The following is a 24,107-nucleotide window of genomic DNA, read 5'->3' on the forward strand; positions in this document are numbered from 1 at the left end:
TTGACTGAATAGTAGTGCGGTTTCACAATGATGTCTCTGGGCAGACCATCTGAGCGGGGAGATTGAAGGGCTCTGTCCAGCTCAAGGTGGTGCTCAGCAAGATCAGGGATAAGGCTTTTTATGAGGGATTTCACTGCCGCTTGCACCTCTTTTTTAGATTGCGGGAGCCCCCGTATCCTAAAGTTGTAACGTCTTGATCTATTCTCGAGGTCGTCGATCTTCGCAAAAGCTGTTTCCAATTGATCCTGTACATCTTGTAGCCTGGAGGAATTCTGATTAATCCGTACCACAGCTTGATCAGATTTCTGCTCCATAGTGTCAATCTTCATCCCTAATTGCTGCAAATCCGCCTGGATGGAGGATGTAATCTGTGCAGCGTTCAGTGCCAGGCTTTTAGAGAGAATTTGGGAAAAAAACTGTCATTGTGGAAGGAAAGTCAGTGGCGATAGGTGCCTCTTCATGTGCCTCACCGACTGACAGAAGCAGGCCTGTGTGTGGATCCATCATGAGAGTAGTGGGGAAGCCAGCACCCACCCTGCCCTGTAAGGACTCCGTGGAGGAAGGAGGGGTGATCGGGGCCAAAGGTGGATAGTCAGTACCTGAGGATCGCGGGGGGAGCAGGTCCTGGTCTGCTATGGATTCCTCTGTCAGTTCTGAGGCACCATCTTGGCATAGCTAAGGGGGCCGGGTAGCCGCCGACATCTGGCTAGATAGATCCCTCCGGGCTGTGGTGGAGCGGAGCTCTAGATGCCGGTGGCCATTTTTGACTAATGGGACTTTAACCACTTAAAGTAAGGACCACCGCACAACGATATTCGTCGACAGAATGGCACAGCTGGGCACAAGGGCGTACATGTACGTCCAATTTAAGAACCCAGCCGTGGGTCGCGACCCGGTCCGAAGCTCCGTAAATGTGCCCACGGGACCGGCTAACCCGATTGCCACCGGTGTCCCGCGATTGGGTCACAGGAGCTGAAGAACGGGGAGAGGTGAGTGTAAACAAACCTTCCCCGTTCTTCTTTGTGGCTTGTCACTGATCGTCTGTTCCCTGTCATAGGGAATGACGATCAGCGGCGTCACACATCCAGCCATGCCCCCCTACAGTAGGACACACTTAACCCCTTTAGCGCCCCCTGGTGGTTAACCCCTTCACTGCCATTGTCCTTTTCACAGTAATCCGTGTATATTTATAGAACTTTAAGCTGTGAAAATGACAATGGTCCCAAAAATGTGTCAAAAGTGTCCGATGTGCCGCCATAATGTTGCAGTCATGACAAAAATCGCTGATCGCCGCCATTACTAGTAGAAAAAAAATATTAATAAAAATATAATAAAATGTTTTTTGTTTTTTTTACCAAAAATGTGTATACAAATACGTATCGGCCTAAACTGAGGGAATTTTTTTTTTTTGTATATATTTTTTGGGGATATTTATTATAGCAAAATAAAATATATTGATTTTTTTTTTTAAATTGTCGCTTTATTTTTGTTTATAGCGCAAAAAATTAAAACCACAGAGGTTATCAAATACCACCAAAAGAAAGCTCTATTTGTGGGAAAAAAAGGACACCAATTTTGTTTGGGAGCCACATTGCACACTCGCGCAATTGTCAGTTAAAGAGACGCAGTGCCGAATCGCAAAAAGGGGCCAGGTCCTTTACCTGTGTAATGGTCCAGGTCTTAAGCGGTTAAAGGCAACTCCTATATTAAACCAGAAATATATAAAATGTAAACATTTTATTTGATACATGCAAAAAATCGGTGTATATATCACCACTATAAAACATAAGTGTCCGAACCATTGGCATAGTGCCTCCATATACTGTCAGAATGTTTATACTGAAATATAAAAATATTATTATTTTTGGAAATATGTAAATCTGTGCTTTGGGAGAATTACAACTTCCTACAATATCAAACAAGAAATCCAAAGTTCTTTTATCTGTGCTATTTTTAAGACAAGTAACACAAATTAATATTGCTTAAAATATATATATTATTTATAAACTAAAGATATAGTGCAAAATTAAAATCGGGTATAAGTTGTGATAATACAAATTGATATACTTCTACAATCGGAGATAAATTATGGTTAAATGTTCAGATAATATTAACATTATATGACAAGGTATATTCACAGTTCCATACTTAAATCATACTTGTACAGTTTGAAAGACTGGGTAACTTCCGTGACTTCACGGACTTGGTAAAAAACTTCCCGTGACTTACATGGCTTTAGATAAACAAATTCTTGTTTACATTATGTTATCTCTTCTCAAACACAGACAGATCTCCTCTTACCCTCTTAAATGCATAAACAAAATGTTATGTTATACAATAGCTTGATAATTTGATCAAGGCTTATGTTAAATTTGGAATGAATCAATGGTTTAACTTATCCTATAATCAATCCAATTCTAAGACTTAAAGTCAATGTTATGAGATATGACAAAATATATCTCACCCTTGTTTTAGAAGTGAAACCAATTCATACTGCAGTTAGAATTCATCTCGCTCCAAAACTGAGCTAACAATAGATTGGATTAGTCAAGCATATGTTCAACCACACTTCAATCACCTAAATGGTAAAACTAAAAGATTTATACTTTACTAGGAGGGACTTCTTTTAACCCCCTACATCTTTGCCTTCCTCCTTCCAGCTTCCTTCAGAGATCCTCTCAGAGAGCGCATTCCCCCAGAGACAGAGAGATCTCCCCCAGAGAGAGTGTGCCTTAAAAGATAGTCAGAGACCCTCCTTGTGTCCTCTGCAACTCTTTTTAACATACCCAAGAAGTGGGTGTGTATCTCACATTACTACGTCACTGACAATGTCAAATGATGCTATGCTAGGTAGGCTGCCATAGCAACCAACTAAACACCATCTTGAATAATTAAGTATTTTTACCACCAGAGGGCAGTAGCGTATTAGAAATATTTTTTTATATTATTTCTACTTGAGTCAAAGATAATTTATGACATCCTGTGTTTTAAGATTCACAAAACAACATTAATTGTCAAAAACTGTCAAACACATGTCAGTTAGTTTCAGACATTCTGGCGTTAGCTTTGATTTGTGTGTTGGGAAAATCTGCCCACATTCAGTTGACACCATTAGTTAGGGGCTTACATTCCTCAAAGCTGAAGTCATTTACAACACAACTCTTAACTTACATTTTACAAATACAGCTCCTAATGTTCTTCACAGTTAGGATCTCACATTTGTAAGGATATATGTATTCAATGAGTTTATATTGAATAACTAATACCGATAAATTGTAAAGATATTTGAAAGAAACAATTTAAAGTATATATAATACGATGGCTTATTCTGAAATACGATTCTTTTATTGATACTCAGATTGTGTTTGTGTACGTCTGTACCGTCTTCTCTTATCTTATGAGTGTCAAACCTAAAATATATGACCTTGGAGATGGCACAGACAATGTTCACACAGCCTCTCTGTAAGACATAAAATCATTCTGATAACATGACCTTACTCACAGGCTTTGAACTGTGATTCAACCTTAGAAAACGGTAAATAGTTGCGCTAAATAGATTGAAATGATGATAGCTATATTGTAAGTGTTAATTAATTAAAACACCAATATATAAACATAGTGGAATACCTTTCAAATTTGAAAATGAAAAAATTATAAATGAAAAAGAAAAATGACAAAATGACCACTGGAAGCGGATCACTCTACCACCATAAGTAAATCGCTAATGAAATATCAGCAATAAAATATGCATCAAAAACAATGCTGAAGGAACTTAATAAGTTACAAAATATATAATATAAATCAGTGTCCAGTGTGGACAAACCGTGAAGAGAGTCCAAACATAAGATGAACAATTATATATATTTAACATGTGCACAGGTAGATGAACAAAGAAAATCCTGATTACAGGGGAAAAAAAGGCCACATTCCACAAGAAGCCAGGTAGGTGAGAAGGATAGAGAGCAAGGCTGCCGTACATTACCACCACACTGAGACTTTCAGTCTCAGTGTGGTCAGAAGCGCTCCTGGAGAAACAAACCTCTGCAACGGTTATCGGGCAAACTGGATCGTCCGACCGCTCAGGATCTCTGAAAACAGCAGCGGGGATATGGTCTCCTCCTCCAGTGTGAGTAAGTCCGTGGATCATGAATGTAATAAAAAAATGAGGGCAACAATGTGCATTTCCTCAAACACTTTGTAGGTTTATTTGTAAGGATCAACAAAGCATTACAGGCAAAATGTACAGGTTTAAAAACAATTTAAAAAAAGCCGGCACAAGCTGAAAAAGTTACGAACGCCTGTGCAATCGGGTCACGTGGGAGCGTGGTGACGTCAATGCGTAGCACCGCCCTGACCAGTTTTGTCAGAAATTACGTTTTCAAAGGGCACGGGCGACGCATGGAAGTCACCGCTGAACACCGTTGTACAGATGGAGGTCTGACCAAGCTTCGTTTCTATTCCATCATGAATGGGGAAGTTTAAGTCAAGCCTCGATAGAAATACAGGTATGGAGGACAGGCGGGACCAATCACGGTACATGTCCGCCTATCTCGTCCAACCAGCATAGTACTACTGATTGATAAAATTAAATAAATATAAAAACGCATGAAGACCTTAAAAGTAAGGACAGCACAATACCAATAGTTTACAATTTAACATATGATACAGTAGGTGCACGCGATATTGTGTCAATCTCGCTCCCTTTCTAGGCGAGATTGACCACCTACGAGCCCCATCGCGGCAGCCAGCGCCGAGCTGGCTTGCCGCGATGAAGACAGAGCCGTCATAGAAGCGACGGGAGATCCGACTTGGATTCCCGCCAATTCTACACGTGTGCGGCGTTTGTTATGAATCCTGAGGGGGAAGTCCCCGCCGGATTTTAAATAAAAATCTGGCATGGGTTCCCCCCTCAGGAGCATACCGGGCCCTTAGGTCTGTTATGGGTTGTAAGGAGAGCCCCCCTACGCCGAAAAAACGGCGTAGGAGGTCCCCCTACAATCCATACCAGACCCGTATCCAAAGCACGCTACCCGGCCGGCCAGGAAGGGAGTGGGGACGAGCGAGCGCCCCCCCCCCTCCTGAGCCGTACCAGGCTGCGTGCCCTCAACATGGGGGGGTTGGGTGCTCTGGGGCAGGGGGGCGCACTGCGGCCCCCCCACCTCAGAGCACCCTGTCCCCATGTTGATGAGGACAGGGCCCCTTTCCGACAACCCTGGCTGTTGGTTGTCGGGGTATGCGGGCGGGAGGCTTATCGGATTCTGGGAGCCCCCTTTAATAAGGGGGCCCCCAGATACCGGCCCCCCACCCTAAGTGAATGGATATGGGGTACATCGTACCCCTAACCATTCACCTGTAGGAAAAATGTCAAAGTTAATAAACACACCACACAAGGGTTTTTAAAATAATTTATTTTTCTGCTCCGGAGGCTCCCCCTGTCTTCTTTATTAGCTCTTTTACCAGGGGGAGCTTCTTCTTTGACGTCTTCGGGTGGGTGGGGGCCGCCGTCTGGTTCTCTTCCACCGCCGGGGGGGTCGCTTTTAAAAAAGCCCCCACCCCCCGGCGGGTTTCCTCCGGCGTCTTCGGCGGGGGGGCTTCTTCTTCCGCTATCCCGACGGGTCTTCTCTGCTATCCGGGGGGTCTCCTTCTATGTTCGCCCCTCTCCGCTGTTGACTCGGCGCACCCCGGTTCTTCCTCTCGCTGTCCGGTGGCTTCTTCTTCCGTGCTGTACGTCTTCTTCTCCTTCCATGCTGTGAGTTCTTCTTCCGTGCTGTGACGTCATGTTCTTCACTTCTCTCCTTCTCCCGATATTGACACGTCGCCTTTCCTCGCTGCAATGACGTGTGCGCGGCTTGCATCGGACCTATATAGGCCTCACAGTCCCATCATGCTCTGTACCTACCCATGTGATACCTACCCACGTGGGTAGGTATCACATGGGTAGGTACCAGAGCATGATGGAACAGCGGAGAGCGGCGAACATAGAAGGAGACCGCCGGAGAGTTGAGAAGACCCCCCGGATAGCGGAGAAGACCCGTCGGGATAGCGGAAGAAGAAGCCCCCCCACCGAAGACGCCGGAGGAAACCCGCCGGGGGGTGGGGGCTTTTTTAAAAGCGACCCCCCCCGGCGGTGGAAGAGAACCAGACGGCGGCCCCCACCCACCCAAAGACGTCAAAGAAGAAGCTCCCCCTGGTAAAAGAGCTAATAAAGAAGACAGGGGGAGCCTCCGGAGCAGAAAAATAAATTATTTTAAAAACCCTTGTGTGGTGTGTTTATTAACTTTGACATTTTTCCTACAGGTGAATGGTTAGGGGTACGATGTACCCCATATCCATTCACTTGGGGTGGGGGGCCGGTATCTGGGGGCCCCCTTATTAAAGGGGGCTCCCAGATTCCGATAAGCCTCCCGCCCGCATACCCCGACAACCAACGGCCAGGGTTGTCGGGAAGGGGCCCTGTCCTCATCAACATGGGGACAGGGTGCTCTGAGGTGGGGGGGCCGCAGTGCGCCCCCCTGCCCCAAAGCACCCAACCCCCCATGTTGAGGGCATGCAGCCTGGTACGGCTCAGGAGGGGGGGGGCCGCTCGCTCGTCCCCACTCCCTTCCTGGCCGGCCGGGTAGCGTGCTTTGGATACGGGTCTGGTATGGATTGTAGGGGGACCTCCTACGCCGTTTTTTTCGGCGTAGGGGGGCTCTCCTTACAACCCATAACAGACCTAAGGGCCCGGTATGCTCCTGAGGGGGGGAACCCATGCCGGATTTTTATTTAAAATCCGGCGGGGACTTCCCCCTCAGGATTCATAACAAACGCCGCACACGTGCAGAATTGGCGGGAATCCAAGACGGATCTCCTGTCGCTTCTATGACGCGCTTGCTGGGATGTGCTGTCACTATTCCAGTGAGTGCGAGATCTCGGCACCATGTTGCCGAGAATCGGCGCGATGCTGTCGTGCTAAAAACACAATATCACAAACACCTACTGTAGATGGCAATGTTGAATATTACAAATACAATATGGTCAAAACAAAACAGATCTCGGGTTTCCGTTCGACCCATAGCTAAAAAGAAGGCGCATATGAGTTTAATAGGAAATACAAAAAAGGGACGTGTCATTAGCCAGGAAATGTATTCAGATCTAATGAAACACTATCCTCGCCATGTTACACATCTCGGGATTCGCATGACCAGAGTCCTCCAATAATAGTGTCCCATAAGGATAAGTATAAATAGATGAATTTCGCTAAATAATGAAAAACCGATAGCAAAAATTATTATTGAATAATCACAAATATGCAAAAAAAAAAATTTTTTTATATACCTATAAAGAAAATTAATTTATTATATCTCTAAAAAATATATATACATTTGAAGTAAATGTACAAATATATATATATATATATATATATATATATATATAAATATTTCTCTAACTAAAAATGAGAAAAAAATATTTTATTTTTGACTGAGTATCAAAACTCAATGCATATGAGAAAAGGTTTGGGACTAATGTACCTGGGTCAAAATCGCGTTCAAGCCAATCTCAAACCCGAGTTCTGTTGTACAATTCGAAATAAAATCAAGAATTGTCAATAAATGCATTAATTTCAATATCAATATTCAAGTCCAGTGGTTTTAAGCACTTAACCCTATAAATCCAGCTCATTTCGAGTTTGGAGATGGCTCTCTTTTTTGAGCCACCTCTCCAGTGACACTGGAGTTTATCAATCGCTACAAAGGAGGTTCCCGTGGGGTCTCTGTGATGTTCCTCCCTGTAATGTCTGGATACAGAGTGTTCCTTATAACCCTTTCTGATATTGCAGATGTGCTCGTTGAGTCTCGCATGTAAGGGTCTAATTGTCTGCCCAATATATTGTAGCCCACATGGGCAAATTAAAAGGTAAACTACATGAGTAGTTGAACATGTTATGAAACTTTTAATGTCAAAAATGTGTGAAGTACTGTTGGACACAAAACTTGTAGTTTTACGGTCTTTGAATTTGTTAATAGTGCACACTGTACATTTTTTACATTTGTAGTAACCTTCCAGGTTTTGAAAAAAACATACGTTTATTGCTGGGAGGGGTCACAGGCACTAGGAGCCAAAGAATTCTTTAAGGAGAGTACTCCCCTATAGACTACCAGAGGTCTTTCGGGAAGAATAGGTCCCAGGATGGCATCATCTTTGATGAGGTGCCAATGTTTCCGTACTAGTATTTTGATTAGGAAATATTTGTTGGAAAAACCTGTGATTAAAGGCCATGCATATGCATCCTGTCCTCCCCATTCTTAGGCTTCTCAGCCAGAAGTTTCACTCTATCTAATCTTTCCACCTCAGAGACCTTCGATTCTAGATTTTCAATGGAATATCCCTTTTCTAGGAATCTGTTAGTCATAACCTTGGTCTGATCCTTAAAATCTTCGACCTTGGTGCAGTTACGACGTAAACGTATATACTGGCTCTTGGGTACTGCATCCAACCATTGATGATGGTGACAACTATCTCGAGGAATAAAGGCATTCCTATCAGTGGTCTTAAAATACGTGGATGTTAGGAAATGCCCCCTTCCACCCGTATCTGTAAGTCCAAAGAGTGAATACACTGTTGGTCAGCCTCATATTTGAATTGTATTCCCCTATTGTTGGAATTTAGGGACTCCATAAATAGGTCAAGCGAATCTCTGAGACCCTTCCATAGGAGGAGGATGTTGTCTATGTAGCGGACCCACAGAACAAGTTCTGGTCTGCGGTCGGCATACACGACGTCCTCCTCCCATTTGCCCATAAAAAGGTTGGCCAGACTGGGGGCAAACTTGGCCCCCATGGCCACACCCCTGTTTTGTAGGTAAAACCCCTTGTTGAACCAAAAAACGTTATGCGTAGTAGCAAACTTCAAAAGTTCAACAATGAAATTTCTCTGTTTGTCTACTAGGCCCAAATCTCTATCTAAGTAATGTTAAACCGAAGAGATACCCAACTCATGGGGGATGATGGTATATAGCGACGTAACGTCGGCTGTCACCATCCAGAGATCTTCCTCGTGTGGAAACCCACTCAGAAGGTTAATAACCTGTTTGCCATCTTTAATATAGGCAGGTAGTGATTTGACCAACGGTTGTAAATATTCATTGATGTACTTTCCAACCCTGGAGGTAATCGAGTCTATCCCACTAATGATGGGACGACCCAGGGGGGTGTACCGGGTCCTTTTGTATTTTCTGAAGATAATAAATATCTGGTATCCGAGATGAAGCAGGTACCAGAAAGGCTTTCTCTTTTTTGTTGAGAATGCCAGAACTAAAACCCGATTCCACAATGGATTTTAGAATCTTCCTATATCGGAAGCGTGGATCTCCTGTGAGAGGAACATAGGTATCAGCATCACTGACTAAAGATTCCATCTCCTTGATGTAAACTGCCTTGTTAAGAATAACAATTCCACCCCCTTTGTCAGTGGGGCGGATTATGATATTCTTATTCTCACATAGTCGGTCCAGACCTGTTTGAAGGTCATTGTTTAACTTAGTTCCTGATCAGAACATCTCGAAAGACTCTAACGGATGGAGCTAGGCCTCCTGGGGGATTAAAAAGGGATGCATTGGCCAAATTAGAATGTTGTACTTCATGTACTTCAGTCCGGGTATTGACAATTAGATTAGACATAATGGGGCAGATCCACGAAGAAGTTACGACGGCGTATCTATTGATTGGTATCTATTTTGAAAATGTTACATTGTTTGCGTAAGTCGTTCGCAAATAGGGCTTTGCGTAAAATGACGTTCACGTCGAAAGCATTGGCTTGTTGCGTGTTAATTTCGAGCATGCACACTGGGATACCCCCACGGACGGCGCATGCGCCGTTCAGAAAAAACATAATTTACATCGGGTCAAGTAAAATTAACATAAAACACACCCACATCTTTAACATTTGAATTCCGCGCCCATACACCGGCAGATTTACGCTACGCCGCCGTAACTTTAGAGGCAAGTGCTTTGTGAATACAGCGTTAATACGATACGCTACGCTACGCCTGCCGAAAATTACGATCCGCTACGTGGATCTGGCCCAATATGTCTCTTTACACTTAATTTTCTGGTATACTTATGGATAGCCATATAGGTCTGAAATTTGTTTAGTTTTTGAGGAGGAGCAAACTTCAGACCTTTATCCAGGAGTAGCAATTCTTCTTGTGACAAAGTAACTGTACTCAGATTATATATATCCTGACCTACTATGTTCTTTTCTTTTTGCTTTTTTGATTTCCCCCTCCCTCTACATCCTCTCTTTGTTCTAAAGGCCTTTGTTGGAAGTACTCGGCCCTTGGAAAACCCCACTGTTGGGAGTGGTTACTGTTTTGCCACGACCCCTGTGATTGGGGATAGTTAAAGTTCCCCATTGGGGGAGGGGGGGAGGCGGTGGTGGATAGGTCCTAAATGTTCTATTGCTCCAGTTGCCTCTATTGGTGTTGCGGTTATCAAAATATTGGTCCCATTCTCTATGGGGGCACTCCCCATACGGGAAGTGTCCATCATGCAAAGGTTGGAACCTATTGTAGATAGGCACCGTATCGTCCACATATTGACCCTCATAGGGTCTTCTAGGTGGACCATAATGGCCTCTATCTTCATGATAGTCTCCCTGTGGGTTGGATTCCCTTATTTTTGCTTCTCCAAGCAGGTGATTTGGGAGGAAGCATTTTAGCCTGAATATTTCCAGGCTTAGATCTCTGTGGCAGGGATGAAGGTCTTGATTCCCTCTCAGTTGATCTATGTGAAACTTTTTTAGGTTTCGGAGTAGATTGGGATGGTGGTTTATTGGGAGGTTTGAATGATCCCTGTTGTAACACGGAAGTGTCAACCCCACCATGGGCCTCACTGTCTTGTGCGGACATCTTGCTCTGCCATACGGATCAGGCCAAGGTTATGACTAACAGATTCCTAGAAAAGGGATATTCCATTGAAAATCTAGAATCTAAGGTCTCTGAGGTGGAAAGATTGGATAGAGTGACACTTCTGGCTGAGAAGCCTAAGAATGGGGGAGCACAGGATTATTATGCATGGCCTTTAATCACAGGTTTTTCCAACCATCTTTTAATAATCAAAAAACTAGTACGGAAACATTGGCACCTCATCAAAGATGATGCCATCCTGGGACCTATTCTTCCCGAAAGACCTCTGGTAGTCTATAGGGGAGTACCCTCCTTAAAGAATTCTTTGGCCCCTAGTGCCTGTGACCCTCCCAGCAATAAACTTATGTTTTTTCAAAACCTGGTAGGTTACTACAAATGTAAAAAATGTACGATGTGCACTATTAACAAAATCAAAGACCGTAAAACTACAAGTTTTGTGTCTAACAGTACTTCACACATTTTTGACATTAAAAGTTTCATAACATGTTCAACTACTCATGTAGTTTACCTTTTAATTTGCCCATGTGGGCTACAATATATTGGGCGGACAATTAGACCCTTACATGTGAGACTCAACGAGCACATCTGCAATATCAGAAAGGGTTATAAGGAACACTCTGTATCCAGACATTACAGGGAGGTACATCACAGAGACCCCACGAGGACCTCCTTTGTAGCGATTGATTAACTCCAGTGTCACTGGAGAGGTGGCTCAAAAAAGAGAGCTCGAAATGAGCTGGATTTATTGGGTTAAGTGCTTAAAACCACTGGGCTTGAATATTGATATTGAAATTAATGCATTTATTGACAATTCTTGATTTTATTTCGAATTGTACAACAGAACTTGGGTTTGAGATTGGTTTGAACGCGATTTTGACCCAGGTACATTAGTATCAAACCTTTTCTCGTATGCATTGAGTTTTGATACTATTTTTGTACATTTATTTCAAATTTATATATATTTTTTAGAGATATAATAAATTAACTATCTTCATAGGTATTTAAAAAAAAAAAAATTTTTTTTTGCATATTTGTTATTATTCAATAATCATTTTTGATATCGAATTTTTTATTATTTAGCGAAATTCATCTATTTATACTTATCCTTATGGGACACTATTATTGGAGGACTCTGGTCATGCAAATCCCGGGATGTGTAACATGGCGAGGATAGTATTTCATTAGATCTGAATACATTTCCTGGCTAATGACACGTCCCTTTTTTGTATTTCCTATTAAACTCATATGCGCCTTCTTTTTAGCTATGGGCCGCACGGAAACCCGAGATCTGTTTTGTTTTGACCATATTGTATTTGTAATATTCAACATTGCCATCTATCATATGTTAAATTGTAAACTATTGGTATTGTGCTGTCCTTACTTTTAAGGTCTTCATGGATTTTAAATAGTTTTTAAACCTGTACATTTTGCCTGTAATGCTTCGTTGAGCCTTACAAATAAACCTACAAAGTTTTAGAGGTAATGCACATTGTTGCCCTAATTTTTTTATTACATTCATGATCCACAGACTTACTCACACTGGAGGAGGAGACCATATCCCCGCTGCTGTTTTCAGAGGGAGGAGATCCTGAGCGGTCGGACAATCCAGTTTGCCCGATAACCGTTGCAGAGGTTTGTTTCTGCAGGAGCGCTGCTGTTTTCAGAGGGAGGAGATCCTGAGCGGTCAGACAATCCAGTTTGCCCGATAACCGTTGCAGAGGTTTGTTTCTGCAGGAGCGCTTCTGACCTTGTCATTCGAGGTCTTATCCATCTGGTAAGAGTACCCTATTATTCTGTGTCGCACCGGAGAAAGTCTCAGTGTGGTGGGGGTATTCTTCAGCCTTGCACTCTATCCTTCTCATCTACCTGGCTTCTTGTGGAATTTGGCCTTTTTTTATCCTGTAATTAGGATTTCCTTTTTTCATCTACCTGTGCACATGTTAAATATATATAATTTGTCATCTTATGTTTGGACTCTCTTCACGGTTTGTCCACACTGGACACTGATTTATATTATATATTTTGTAACTTATTAAGTTCCTTCGGCATTGTTTTTGATGCATATTTTATTGCTGATATTTCATTAGCGATTTACTTATGGTGGTAGAGTGATCTGCTTCCAGGGGTCATTTTGTCATTTTTCTTTTCCATTTATTTTTCATTTTCTAATTTGAAAGGAATTCCACTATGTTTATTCACATATGGTTATATATTGGGGTTTTAATTCATTAACACTTACAATATAGCCATCATCATTTCAATCCATTTAGCGCAACTATTTACCGTTTTTCTATTGTTATCACATGTTTGTGTTGCAGCTTTCTTTCATTTTATTTAGATCACATCAATCAATTTTACTATTGGCGCAGGATTACCCCGTTGTTTTCCATTTATTCAACCTTAGAGACCAAATGGTTTTCTCTTGTTCATAATATACATGAATAGGAAAAATATGAAACATACATTATATGCATAATATAAATGCCTATATGTATATTCTTTTAACCCCAAATGTTCTGACAACAGAACATGATGAAAAGACTGCTGCCAAAATAGTCCATGCTGCTGTGACAATATAATCTCTTTGTGCTTGACACATTTCAGGAGAACTTAAATCCCTTCCTTAGTGGCATTTGCATAGAGAAGGCTACATTAATTATAGCACTCTATAACAGAACATAGCATAATATATACATAGTAACCAAGGTGAATGATCTCATACCAGCAGAGCAATCCGCACAAAAGTCATCTAAAGTACAAAAACAGAGTAACCCTGTGCCGTAGCTGGAGAGGTCTCCAACGCTCCCAGCTACGACACAAGGTTACACTGGTTTTATACTTTATTCCAATATATTTTCATAATTTTTTAAAATTTTACACAAACAACAAAAAAAAACATATACAAACAAATACAATCATCCTGAATACATATTGATAGCTGAGATGCCCATTAAAATGGTAAATACTAAATCACCTAACTTGCATAATGATACATCTCTCTAAAGACCCCCCTCTATATTCAGGGCGAGGAAGAGAAGAAAGGAAAAAAAATGCATATAGTGGTGTCTCACATTAACATAATTATAGAATCTTTCTTCAACTTTTAAAAGTTTAAAACAAAATCAAATTTCCTGACAGACTCCATGGCAGCCTATGTGTGGGTTAATCCCGCCTCCTCTCCTATGCTATAGGACCCCATACCCATAAAAGTCAGCTCACCTTCCAGTACTGTGTTCCTTTTTTGTCCTCCTCCAATGGTCCTGGGATGCACGCACAGTTGGATGTGCAGAATGGGAGCACACTCTTAGCGCATATGAGTTTAATAGGAAATACAAAAAAGGGACGTGTCATTAGCCAGGAAATGTATTCAGATCTAATGAAATACTATCCTCGCCATGTTACACATCCCGGGATTTGCATGACCAGAGTCCTCCAATAATAGTGTCCCATAAGGATAAGTATAAATAGATGAATTTCGCTAAATAATAAAAAATCCGATATCAAAAATGATTATTGAATAATAACAAATATGCAAAAAAAAAATTTTTTTTTTTAAATACCTATGAAGATAGTTAATGTATTATATCTCTAAAAAATATATATAAATTTGAAATAAATGTACAAAAATAGTATCAAAACTCAATGCAGGTACATTAGTATCAAACCTTTTCTCGTATGCATTGACTCTTAGCGGTGCAGCTCGGAGCCCAGCCATGGGCGGGTGGTGAGTTTTCAGCAACCTGTACTTCATGTACCTATGGACAGAAGTTGCTGCAGTGTGCCAACGGAAGCATCCTCGGCTGGCAAGGTCTGAAATCATCTTCCATGGCAGTCACCTCTGTGCATATGTGTTTGTGTGGCCTTTATTCCTGTTTTCCCTATGTGCCCCCTGCTACTTCCTGGATGGCGGCTGGAAGGCTCCTGCGCTCCAGCTCGTCGATGTGGTTGGCGCATGCGCGAGGCCTGCTCTCAGAAAGAGGCTTGGTTGGCGCATGCACTGTACAGCGGGACCAATCACCACCTGCATGTGGCCAGCCCTCTCGCACAAGGTATGTGCGGGAGGGCTTGGGGCTATGGTCACAAGTATTGGTGTTTCTCGATGGCTTATTCTCCCCCCCAAATCTTTTTTTCTTCTAGCCCTTCCGGTTCGGATCCTCGGATCGCAGTCCAGACCAACTCGGACCTTGCCAGGCCGCAACACCATTCATCATCTTCAAAATCGAAGAACAAAACTGCAATCCAGGGTCGAATGTCCTAGAACTTTGGGCAGCTTGGTGTGCCATCCAGTCCTTCTCCCGAACCTGAAAGGGGAATCAGTGTTGTTAAGAATGGACAACACCGCAGCGGTGTCCTACGTAAAGAGGCAAGGGGGGACACAGAGTTCCACGCTCCTGCAAGAGGTCAAACCCATCATTAGGTGGGCCCAGAAAAACCTGGCCAATATATCGGCAGTTTTCATCCCTGGAGTGCAGAACTCCCAGGCGGACTTCCTCTCGCGCACTCAACTAGACAACGAGTGGTCCCTCCACGAACGGTCATTCAGATGGATTCTGTCCCTGGGAGTCCATCCCCAAGTGGATCTTTTCGCCTCTCCCTACAACTTCAAAGTGGAAAAGTTCTACACCAGAGGTTGTTGCAATCAAGCGTTCGGTTCGGATGCCTTGACGGATCTATGAAGGTTAAAGAGGGCATATGCCTTTCCCCCGCTCCCGATAATTCTCAAGTTCCTGCGGAGACTTCAGGCGGAGACAGTCGAAGTAGCGGTGGTGGCTCCCTACTGGCCGAACGGGCCTTGGTTTCCCCTCCTGGTCCCCCTGAGCTATCGGGACCCAGTACCTCTCCCTCTCAGACCGGACCTTCTCTCTCAAGGGTCACTCCTACACCCTTGTCCGGCACTGATGAGACTGACTGTTTGGTTTTTGGTACAAACAAGGTCTATGGGAGAATCTGGCCCAAATTCGCAGAGTTCTCCTCTGCTTCGGGCAGGTCCTACAGAAATTCAAGATATCCTCAGTTCCTTCAATCTGGTTTAGACCTTCCCTTGTCTGTCTGCTCTCTGAGGGTTCAAGTCTCGGCCCTGTCAGCCTTCTCTGGGATCCCTTAGTCAGACAATTTTTCCGAGGAGCATCAAGAATTAAGCCCCAAAGGAAACCAAGATTTCTCAAGTAGGATCTTCCCTTTGTTCTCGATTCTGTAAATGGGCTCAGTACCACGGGGCCTACCCCGTCTTCCATAAAGGACTTTTCAGCAAAAGTGGCCTTCTTAGTCGCAATTACCTCAGCCAAGAGGGTGTCCGAGATTGGGTCACTTGGTCATGAAGAACCTTTCCTGACGTTTTCTCCAGATTGGGTAGTCCTTATACCCATGTTGGGTTCAAACCCAAAAGTTTCTTCAGCATTTCACGAGAATCAGGAAATTGTTTAAATCTCCAGAGTCCAACGAAACTCATTCCCTGGACATAGGTAAAGTTCTGAAAGAGTATCTTCAGGTTACTTCTCCCTTTAGACGCTCTGACCATCTATTCATTCTGCATTCAGGCAGCAACAAAGGGAAAAAGGCCTCAACCAGGACAATCACATCTTGGAGCGTCCGTTGGGCCGCAGCTCGCCATGTGGCTCCAGATGTCATCTGTAAAGCGGCCTCGTGGGCCTCTATCAATACATTTATGTCTCATTACTGTATTGAGCCTGCATCACTTTCTTCTGTAAATTTCGGTTTGAGAATTTTGTCGGTTGACGGGACAAATTAAAACAATTTTCTGTTCAGCATACCCACCTGTGTGGTTTGGCCAGTTATTTACCACACGTAGGCTGCCATGGAGTCTGTCAGGAAAAAGGAAAATGTATTATCAAATACTTATTAATAAACAAAAAATGTAGCGCTAATAAACTCAAGAAATACAATGTATAATACCATGTGGGGCAGCAACATTCATAGTGTATGTGCACATACGAGAGCTACCAATAAAAATTAGGTAGCCAAAAACAAAGTTCAATGTGATATTAAAACGTTGCAAAGTCTATAACAAAAACGTTGAGTGAACATCAATTAGAAGATTGGTGCAGGGAGTAGGATGGACGATAATTAAAATAAAACAGGTGATCGAGTTGTCTGTAGGCATCTATGGAGATCACAATCACATCAGGTATAGGGTAAGTATGAACACGCTTACCGGATAGGTTGGACTCTAATACTATACAGCAGAGAGTCAATCAGACGTTGTGGTCATTGGAAACCGGGACCACTGCAACCGGAATGGAACCGTTGTTGTGATTGGGACTCCAACTGGCGTGGACACCAGGAACCAACAATACTCGGATAGCGTGCTGCGTTACTGCCACAGACTCCAGGTGTAATCCTCAGGCCGTATATCCAGGAGTACAGGAATGGACGTAGCTGAAGCTCCAATTGGACCATGGGATACATGATATAGAAAATAGAAAAAAAGGGGGCTCCAATTGCGCAGGTCAATTAAACCAATGAAGGTTTTTTATTAAAAGTCATACATGAAATATTATGACATAGATAAAAGTGATCACATAAAAAGCAATATGGGGTGCTCAATGGCAATACCCAAAATTATTTTTCTTTCCTGATGCACCCCATGGTAGACAAAGTTCCCACCCTAAAAGAAAAAAGTCGGTTTGTTACGGAACACAGTACTGGAAGGTGAGCTGACTTTTATGGGTATGGGGTCCTATAGCATTGGAGAGGGGGTGGGATGAACCCACACGTAGGCTGCCATGAAGTCCATCAGGAAAGGAAAATTATTTGATAATAAATTTTCCTTTTATATATGCTCCAACAACAATGAACTTTTGATGATTCTTTAAATGTTATCCAAGTCTGCCACACCCTTTAAAAATGTCTGTATAATATCACTATTTATCACTATTTTCAGCTGTTTTTATTCTTTAGATTACTTTTGTGCTGATTGCTCTGCTGGTATGATATCATTCACCTTGGTTACTATGTATACAGTATATTGTTATTATTATTTTTATTATTATAGTACATTCCTGTTTCATTTTTTGACAAATGTTATGTTCTTTTATAGAGTGCTATAATTAATGTGGAATATGGGGGGAACTAATGCGCAAAACCAACCTAACCAAGGCAGGACAAGAACAGAACTAATAAATAAGCAGCAGCCACTACTAATAGTGCTCACACACTGATAGCAGATAATGAAATGGGGGGTGTAGTGGCGCTTGCAACTAAAATCACTAAATAATATATACACTATTTATAAAGATAGAATGTGCAAAACAAACTCCGCCTCCTGGCGATGGTAAAAATGTGTATCACTCTAAACCGGAATACCATCCAACAAAAATATCATAATGTGGAAGATATTGAGAGTGAGTAAATAATGAAATCGGTGTGACCAACGTGCCAATGACAGCACAATGGTCCTAATTAATGGAAAACTTCAAATCCTGAGCATAAATCACTTCCTACAAATCCAAATAAATAATGTGATAGTCCATAAAGTGCTTCATCCACAATTAGTGCAGTGTGCAAATATGCAAATAAATATCCGGTGACTGAATGTCCAAAAAAATATAATAAATAAAAAGTGAATATTTCAGATTATAAAAACAATCCAATATATGTGCTGTAGTGAAAAAATAATAAAATATATACCAAAATATAGTCCACACAGGGATCCCTAGAGACAAGTGTCAGAGGGTCCCAATGAAACTTTTAAAATATATTTTCCGTGTCCAGTGCACAAAACGTGCAAGAGTGAAGAAAACTAAATTCCAGTGGCCAGTTCAATTAATGTATTTCTAAAGTGCATCTGTGCTCTAGTTGCTGTAACATGCAGAGTGCTGTGGTTGCAATCAGCCCGACTCTCCACGGTGACCAGGGATTTATGTGCTAGCCCCTTACCTCAGGGAGGCTATAAATAGCCTAAATGAATGGTTCCCAATAGTGTCTCTCACAGTCAGCCGATAGATCCACTCCAATGAACTCACAGACTCAGCGCGATGATTCCCAAAATAAAGCACAGGGATGCCTCCATAGTGTACGATTATTACAACATTTAATGAAAGAAAAGTAAACACTTACAAGCAGTGCTGTAAGAACAGCATGTAAAGTGGCGTGTGCGTTTTCCTGTGTCCCCGCTCTGCGGCCGCGAGCGGGTGACGTCACCAACAGCCCTCCAACGTCCTCACGTGTATCGCGACAGCCGACGTCGCTTAATCATAGGATCTATAATTAATGTGGCCTTTTCTATGCAAATTCCCTAAGGAAGGGATTTAAGTTCTCCTGAAATGTGTCGAGCACAGAGCGATGATATTGTCTCAGCAGCATTAACTATTTTGTCAGTAGTCTTTTCATCATGTTCTGTTATGTTTTTTAGTGGTGATGTATACACCAATTTTATGCATGTATCAAATGTTTACCATTTATACATTATTGGTTTAATTTATGAGTTGTCTTTAAACACTTGAGCCCCAGAAGGATTTACCAACTTCTTGACTAGGCCATTTTTGCGATATGGCACTGCTTCGCTTTAACTGACAATTGCACGGTTGATGCGACGACGTACCCAAACATATTTGGCGTCCTTTTTTCCCACAAATAGAGCTTTCTTTTGGTGTTTTTTTTTTACCTATGTTTTAATTTTTTTAACAAAAAAAAATGCCCATTTTGAAAAAAAAAATACAGATTTTTAACTTTTTGCTATAACAAATATCACCCCCCCTCAAAAAAAATATTTATCAGTTTAGGGCAATATATGTATTCTGCTACATATTTTTGGTAAAAAAATCGGTGTATATTGATTGGTTTGCGCAAAAGTTATAGCTTCTACAAAATAGGGGATGTATATGGCAGTTGCATTATTCTTTTTTTTTTTTTTTTACTAGCAATGGCGGAGGATCAGCAATTTTTAGCAGGACTGCGACATTGTGGCGGACAGATCGGACAGTTTTCACACTTTTTTGGGACCATTGGCATTTATACAGCGATCAGAGCTAAAAATAGCCACTGATTACTGTATAAATGTCACTGACAGTGAAGGGGTTAACACTAGGGGTGACCAAAGGGTTAAGTGTCCCCCTGGGAGGTGTTTCTAACTGTGGGGGCAGTGTACTGACTGGGAGTAGAGAGAGATCGCTGTTCCTGATCACTAGAAACAACAGATCTATCGCTACTTCCCTGACAGAATGGGTATCTGTCTGTTTACATTGACAGATTCCCGTTTTGCCTCTCTGAGGTGCGATTACAGCCACCGGCCACGCGCATTGGCTCCACTATAGCTCTTAAAGCAGCCACCGTACAGCCACAGCGTTTCGTGCAGCACTGCCAACCTGCCGCCGTATAACAACAGCAGCTGGTCGGCAAGCAGTAAGGCCCCTTTTACATGTGTGGCTGTTCTGCCGCTGTTAAAAGCATGTTTTGTTATTTTGAAATTCCCAGACTCCAGGCACAGCAATCGCTTGCATTTGTACATTGTGATTAGCTGCATTTACTTGCGTTTTACAGCTGCGTTGGGCGATGTTTCTGATGTGCTTAATGTTGTTTTTCTTTCCTTGTTGTCGCTGCTATCTGAAGGTGAAATGGTACACTGCGATTACCTGCAGTTATGTGCAGATAGCTGCTATAAATTGGTTCTGGATGCAGTCAAATTTATTTTTTCTAACCACACCAAACCCCATGCAACAAAACTGCTAAATGCAGTGTGTGATTGGGGCCTTAGGAAAGCATTGTTTGAGTTTAGCTGCGGTAGATACCTTGACCTATCTGCAGCTAAAAGCTGAATTCTATCCGCCCGTGACGAAAGGGCCTTAAAGTCCAATTTGTATTGGGGGGTACTCATTTGCCTAAGTTCAATCAGCAGAGATGTTCTCAACAACCTATGGTGTTCTCTGGTGGTTTAATCTCTCTGAATGGAGGAAAGGGGCACACCCCCTCCTCACAGTACACGGGAACACGCACAGCTGTGGCTGTGTTCTCTTTGTCACCAATTATCTCTTGTAGCCAAGAAAAGCTGTCAAATGACTCGTGCAACAGACAAACTAGGCAGCACAGAGAAATCACAATGTGATTTGGCTAAAGACAAATACACAGTATAGAAGTATGTGCTTTGTTCCTGTTTCCAGACTGAGGTTTACAAAGATCTTCAAAGATCATCACAAAGTAATTTCCAACAAAATAAGTAATACCCATGTGTTTATATCGGAGAGCTGGCAGGTTGCCAAGATCTGTTTTTTCCAGAACAAAGCTTTCACTTCCTGTGTTCAATTTGAAAATTATTCTCTCCACAAAGATTAAAAAGGGCTTGTTTTAAAATGCTTTTAATGCTTGTTCAGGGTATGTACTGTACATGCTAAACTTTAGTGTGCATGATCTGGGCACAGGGTCACTTAAAGTTTTGTGTTTTTCCTTTCTAAATTGCATTAACGGTTTACATTGTATTACATTTTCCAAAGTAGCAAAAGTTGTTAAATATTCCACAATAGAAAATTATGTAATGCTTTTGTCTTATTTATTTATGTACAGGAATGCTTTCAGTTTATACTGCCAGCCCTACCTCATGCTATAGACCTTTTGAGGGATGCCATTGTAAAAGTAAAAGAAGTTCATGATGAATTGGAAGACTTGCCATCTCCGCCACCTCCCCTCTCTCCTCCACCAACGACGAGTCCTCACAAACAAACAGAAGATAAGGGTGTACAGTGTGAAGAAGAGGAGGAAGAGAAGAAAGATAGTGGTGTTGCATCAACTGAGGACAGTTCTTCTTCACATATAACAGCAGCAAATATTGCAGCAAAGGTATGAACACCTTTTATTTGACGTTTTGCAATAGTAAATCCTACAAATGATACTCTAGCTTTGCTTGTGTTTAGCTATATATGGTACGAATATTTGCAAACTCTATGACCAATTCTTAATTTTCTCCTTTCTGGGGGTCACCCAGTTGACATGTTTATTGTAGGGGATGACTAATTTTCTGCAGACTTTAAATGGAAACGTTATACTCGTCACACTTGTACCTTAAACTTACCTTCTCCTCCAGTGAGACTTCATTATGGAGAGTTTTTACTCCAGATGAGAGTAGCTAGACGACCTAACTGGGCAAGCTTCTAAGGGCTCTTGCACATTAATGCACAAAACAAACTTGTTTCTCTTCCGTTCATTGACGGACACAGCAGCATCTGACCTTGGGGTATTATCCTCCTTTCTAGGAGATTGACAAGGCAGAAAAACAGCATGTTAAGTGTTAAACACTCCACACAGTACAGTACCTCGCAGGGGGCGGTTCCCCCGGGTACATCCCCCACTCTCTGCTGTGCAGCCCCAGTTTTTTTCTGCCTAGCAAGGAGAATGACATGGCTCCTCTGGGCCCATGTGCTCTGGGGATTTTTTTGCAATTTTTTTTTTTTTGTTTTCCTGCATTTTTGGATCCTGAGATCTACAATCAACTGCCGACTGGGGGACAGGCTGGATCCTCGATCCTTGTAGTCCCCCAAAGTTCGGCCATCGAGCGTGTGCCGGCCTTTAGCTATGCGCTTGGCCGTCCACGACATGCCCCGTTGCTCCAGGGGTAGCTGGTGAGCTTTACGCTCCAGGGCACACATATGACCGGCTCTATGTCCGCGTCACAGTGTACCGGGCCGACAGCCATGCCGTAACTGCGCGGACATTGGTTCTGTCCGGGATGCCTCCAGCCGGTGGTCGCAGGATGGGTAAGTAGCAGTCCCCTTGCTTTGGCAGGGTTGTGCGGCTGATGCATTCCTGGGGAGGTCGATTGGGGGTCCGCCCTACTTTCATCTCTCCCTCCTTTCCCCATGTTCTGGGTGGCGGGGTTGGCCGTGAGGTATGGGGGTACGCCTGGGGGCTCCATCCAGTGGCTGGGGGCTGTGTCTGCTTAGGGGGTGCTGTTTTGCTGCCGTGTGTGCGGTGGGGCCTGCCTGGGGGTCCCGGGTGTTTTCACTGCTGTCTGTGTGTGTTTTTTTACTGAATCGCGGCCGCCATTTTGGCGGCGCCGGGCGCCTTTATTGGAGACCGGTGGCCATTTTCTTGTAGCCCACATGCTCTTTTTGCATGTCGGCGGCCATTTTGAAAGGAGTTTTTGCCTCTAGTGGCTGTAAAATCGGTGCGAACGGCTCCAGCACACTTCCTAAGGGATGGCACAGCACGGAGCATCGCTATGGGGCAGACAGCAGCAGTTCAGGCCTGGTCAAGTGGTGAGTCCTCTGGGGGGGGTCCACTGTTCTCTGCTGAGGCCAGAAGGGTGGCCTGTGGGTCTTGCCTTGCATTCCAAGGGTGGCAAAAGGGTTGGGTCAGCATGGCGTCTGAACCGGATGCTTCTTCCCCAGACATGCCCTTGGTGCCCCTGTACCTGCGGCCTCTGATGGATGCTATAACGGCAGTCCTTGAGGCGTTTGTTGCCAGGCGCATGGCCAGAGGGGGGTAAAAAGCACCCCCTCCACCCGCCTTCTTCTGGGGATGCCTCTGACACGGAATCGGGCCCAGCTACTGCTCCCGGCCCTGGTTCCGAGGTGTCAGAGGATGCAGGCCTAGTCCACACGGACAGTGAGGATGACTTTGCATCAGGGTCAGCGCATGATAGGGCGCTAGTGGGAGCTCTTATCACTGCGGTGCGGGATACTCAGAAAATGGAGGATTCGGCGGAGACATCTGAGATGTCGGTCCCTTTTGGGTTCCGCAACCCGGCCCGCACTGCAAAAGTGTTTCCTTGTGTTCCTTATCTGGGAAAAAATGTTGTACAAGGAATGGGATCGGCCGCAAAATGTTTTTTTTTTTGTTCCAAAATGCTTTGCGGTCCGTTATCCTTTTGAGAAGGACTTCCTGAAAAAGCGGACCTCCCCTCCATCAGTGGACTCCCCTGTGTCCAGACTGAACAAGGCGACCACGTTGCCTGTGGAAGGGGCTCCTGCTTTCAAGGACCCCGCAGATAGGAGAGCTAAGGCTGTGGCACGCTCCATGTTCACAGTAGTGGGGTCGGCGGTGAGACCGGTCTTGGCTGGGGCTCTAGTGTCAGACACTTACTGAACGGGCAAAGTTGTCGCTTCAGGAGTTGGAGGAGCATCAAGCCCCTCCGGACTGTGTGGCGCTGGACGACCAGTTGGTGCAGGGCCTAAAATGTGTCTGTGAGTCAGCCCTGGATACACTTCCCTTGCTCTCCAGGGCCTCGGCCTACGTGGTGGTGTTGCGCCGCCTT

The 24,107-nt window shown here is 43.4% G+C and overlaps 1 protein-coding gene across 20 annotated transcripts in view; it reads left to right on the forward strand.

The window, feature by feature from the left end:
- Positions 1–24,107, forward strand: part of GPHN (gephyrin) — a 780,484-nt gene that overhangs the window by 353,254 nt on the left and 403,123 nt on the right. For all 20 annotated transcript variants that reach the window (XM_040333276.1, XM_040333279.1, XM_040333277.1 and 17 more), the window contains exon 7: positions 21,422–21,694. In XM_040333276.1, coding sequence (XP_040189210.1) covers positions 21,422–21,694 — 273 coding nt within the window. The remainder of the gene's footprint in view (positions 1–21,421; positions 21,695–24,107) is intronic.

This window comes from Rana temporaria, chromosome 13, assembly GCF_905171775.1.
Source record: "Rana temporaria chromosome 13, aRanTem1.1, whole genome shotgun sequence".
NCBI classification, from domain to species: domain Eukaryota; kingdom Metazoa; phylum Chordata; class Amphibia; order Anura; family Ranidae; genus Rana; species Rana temporaria.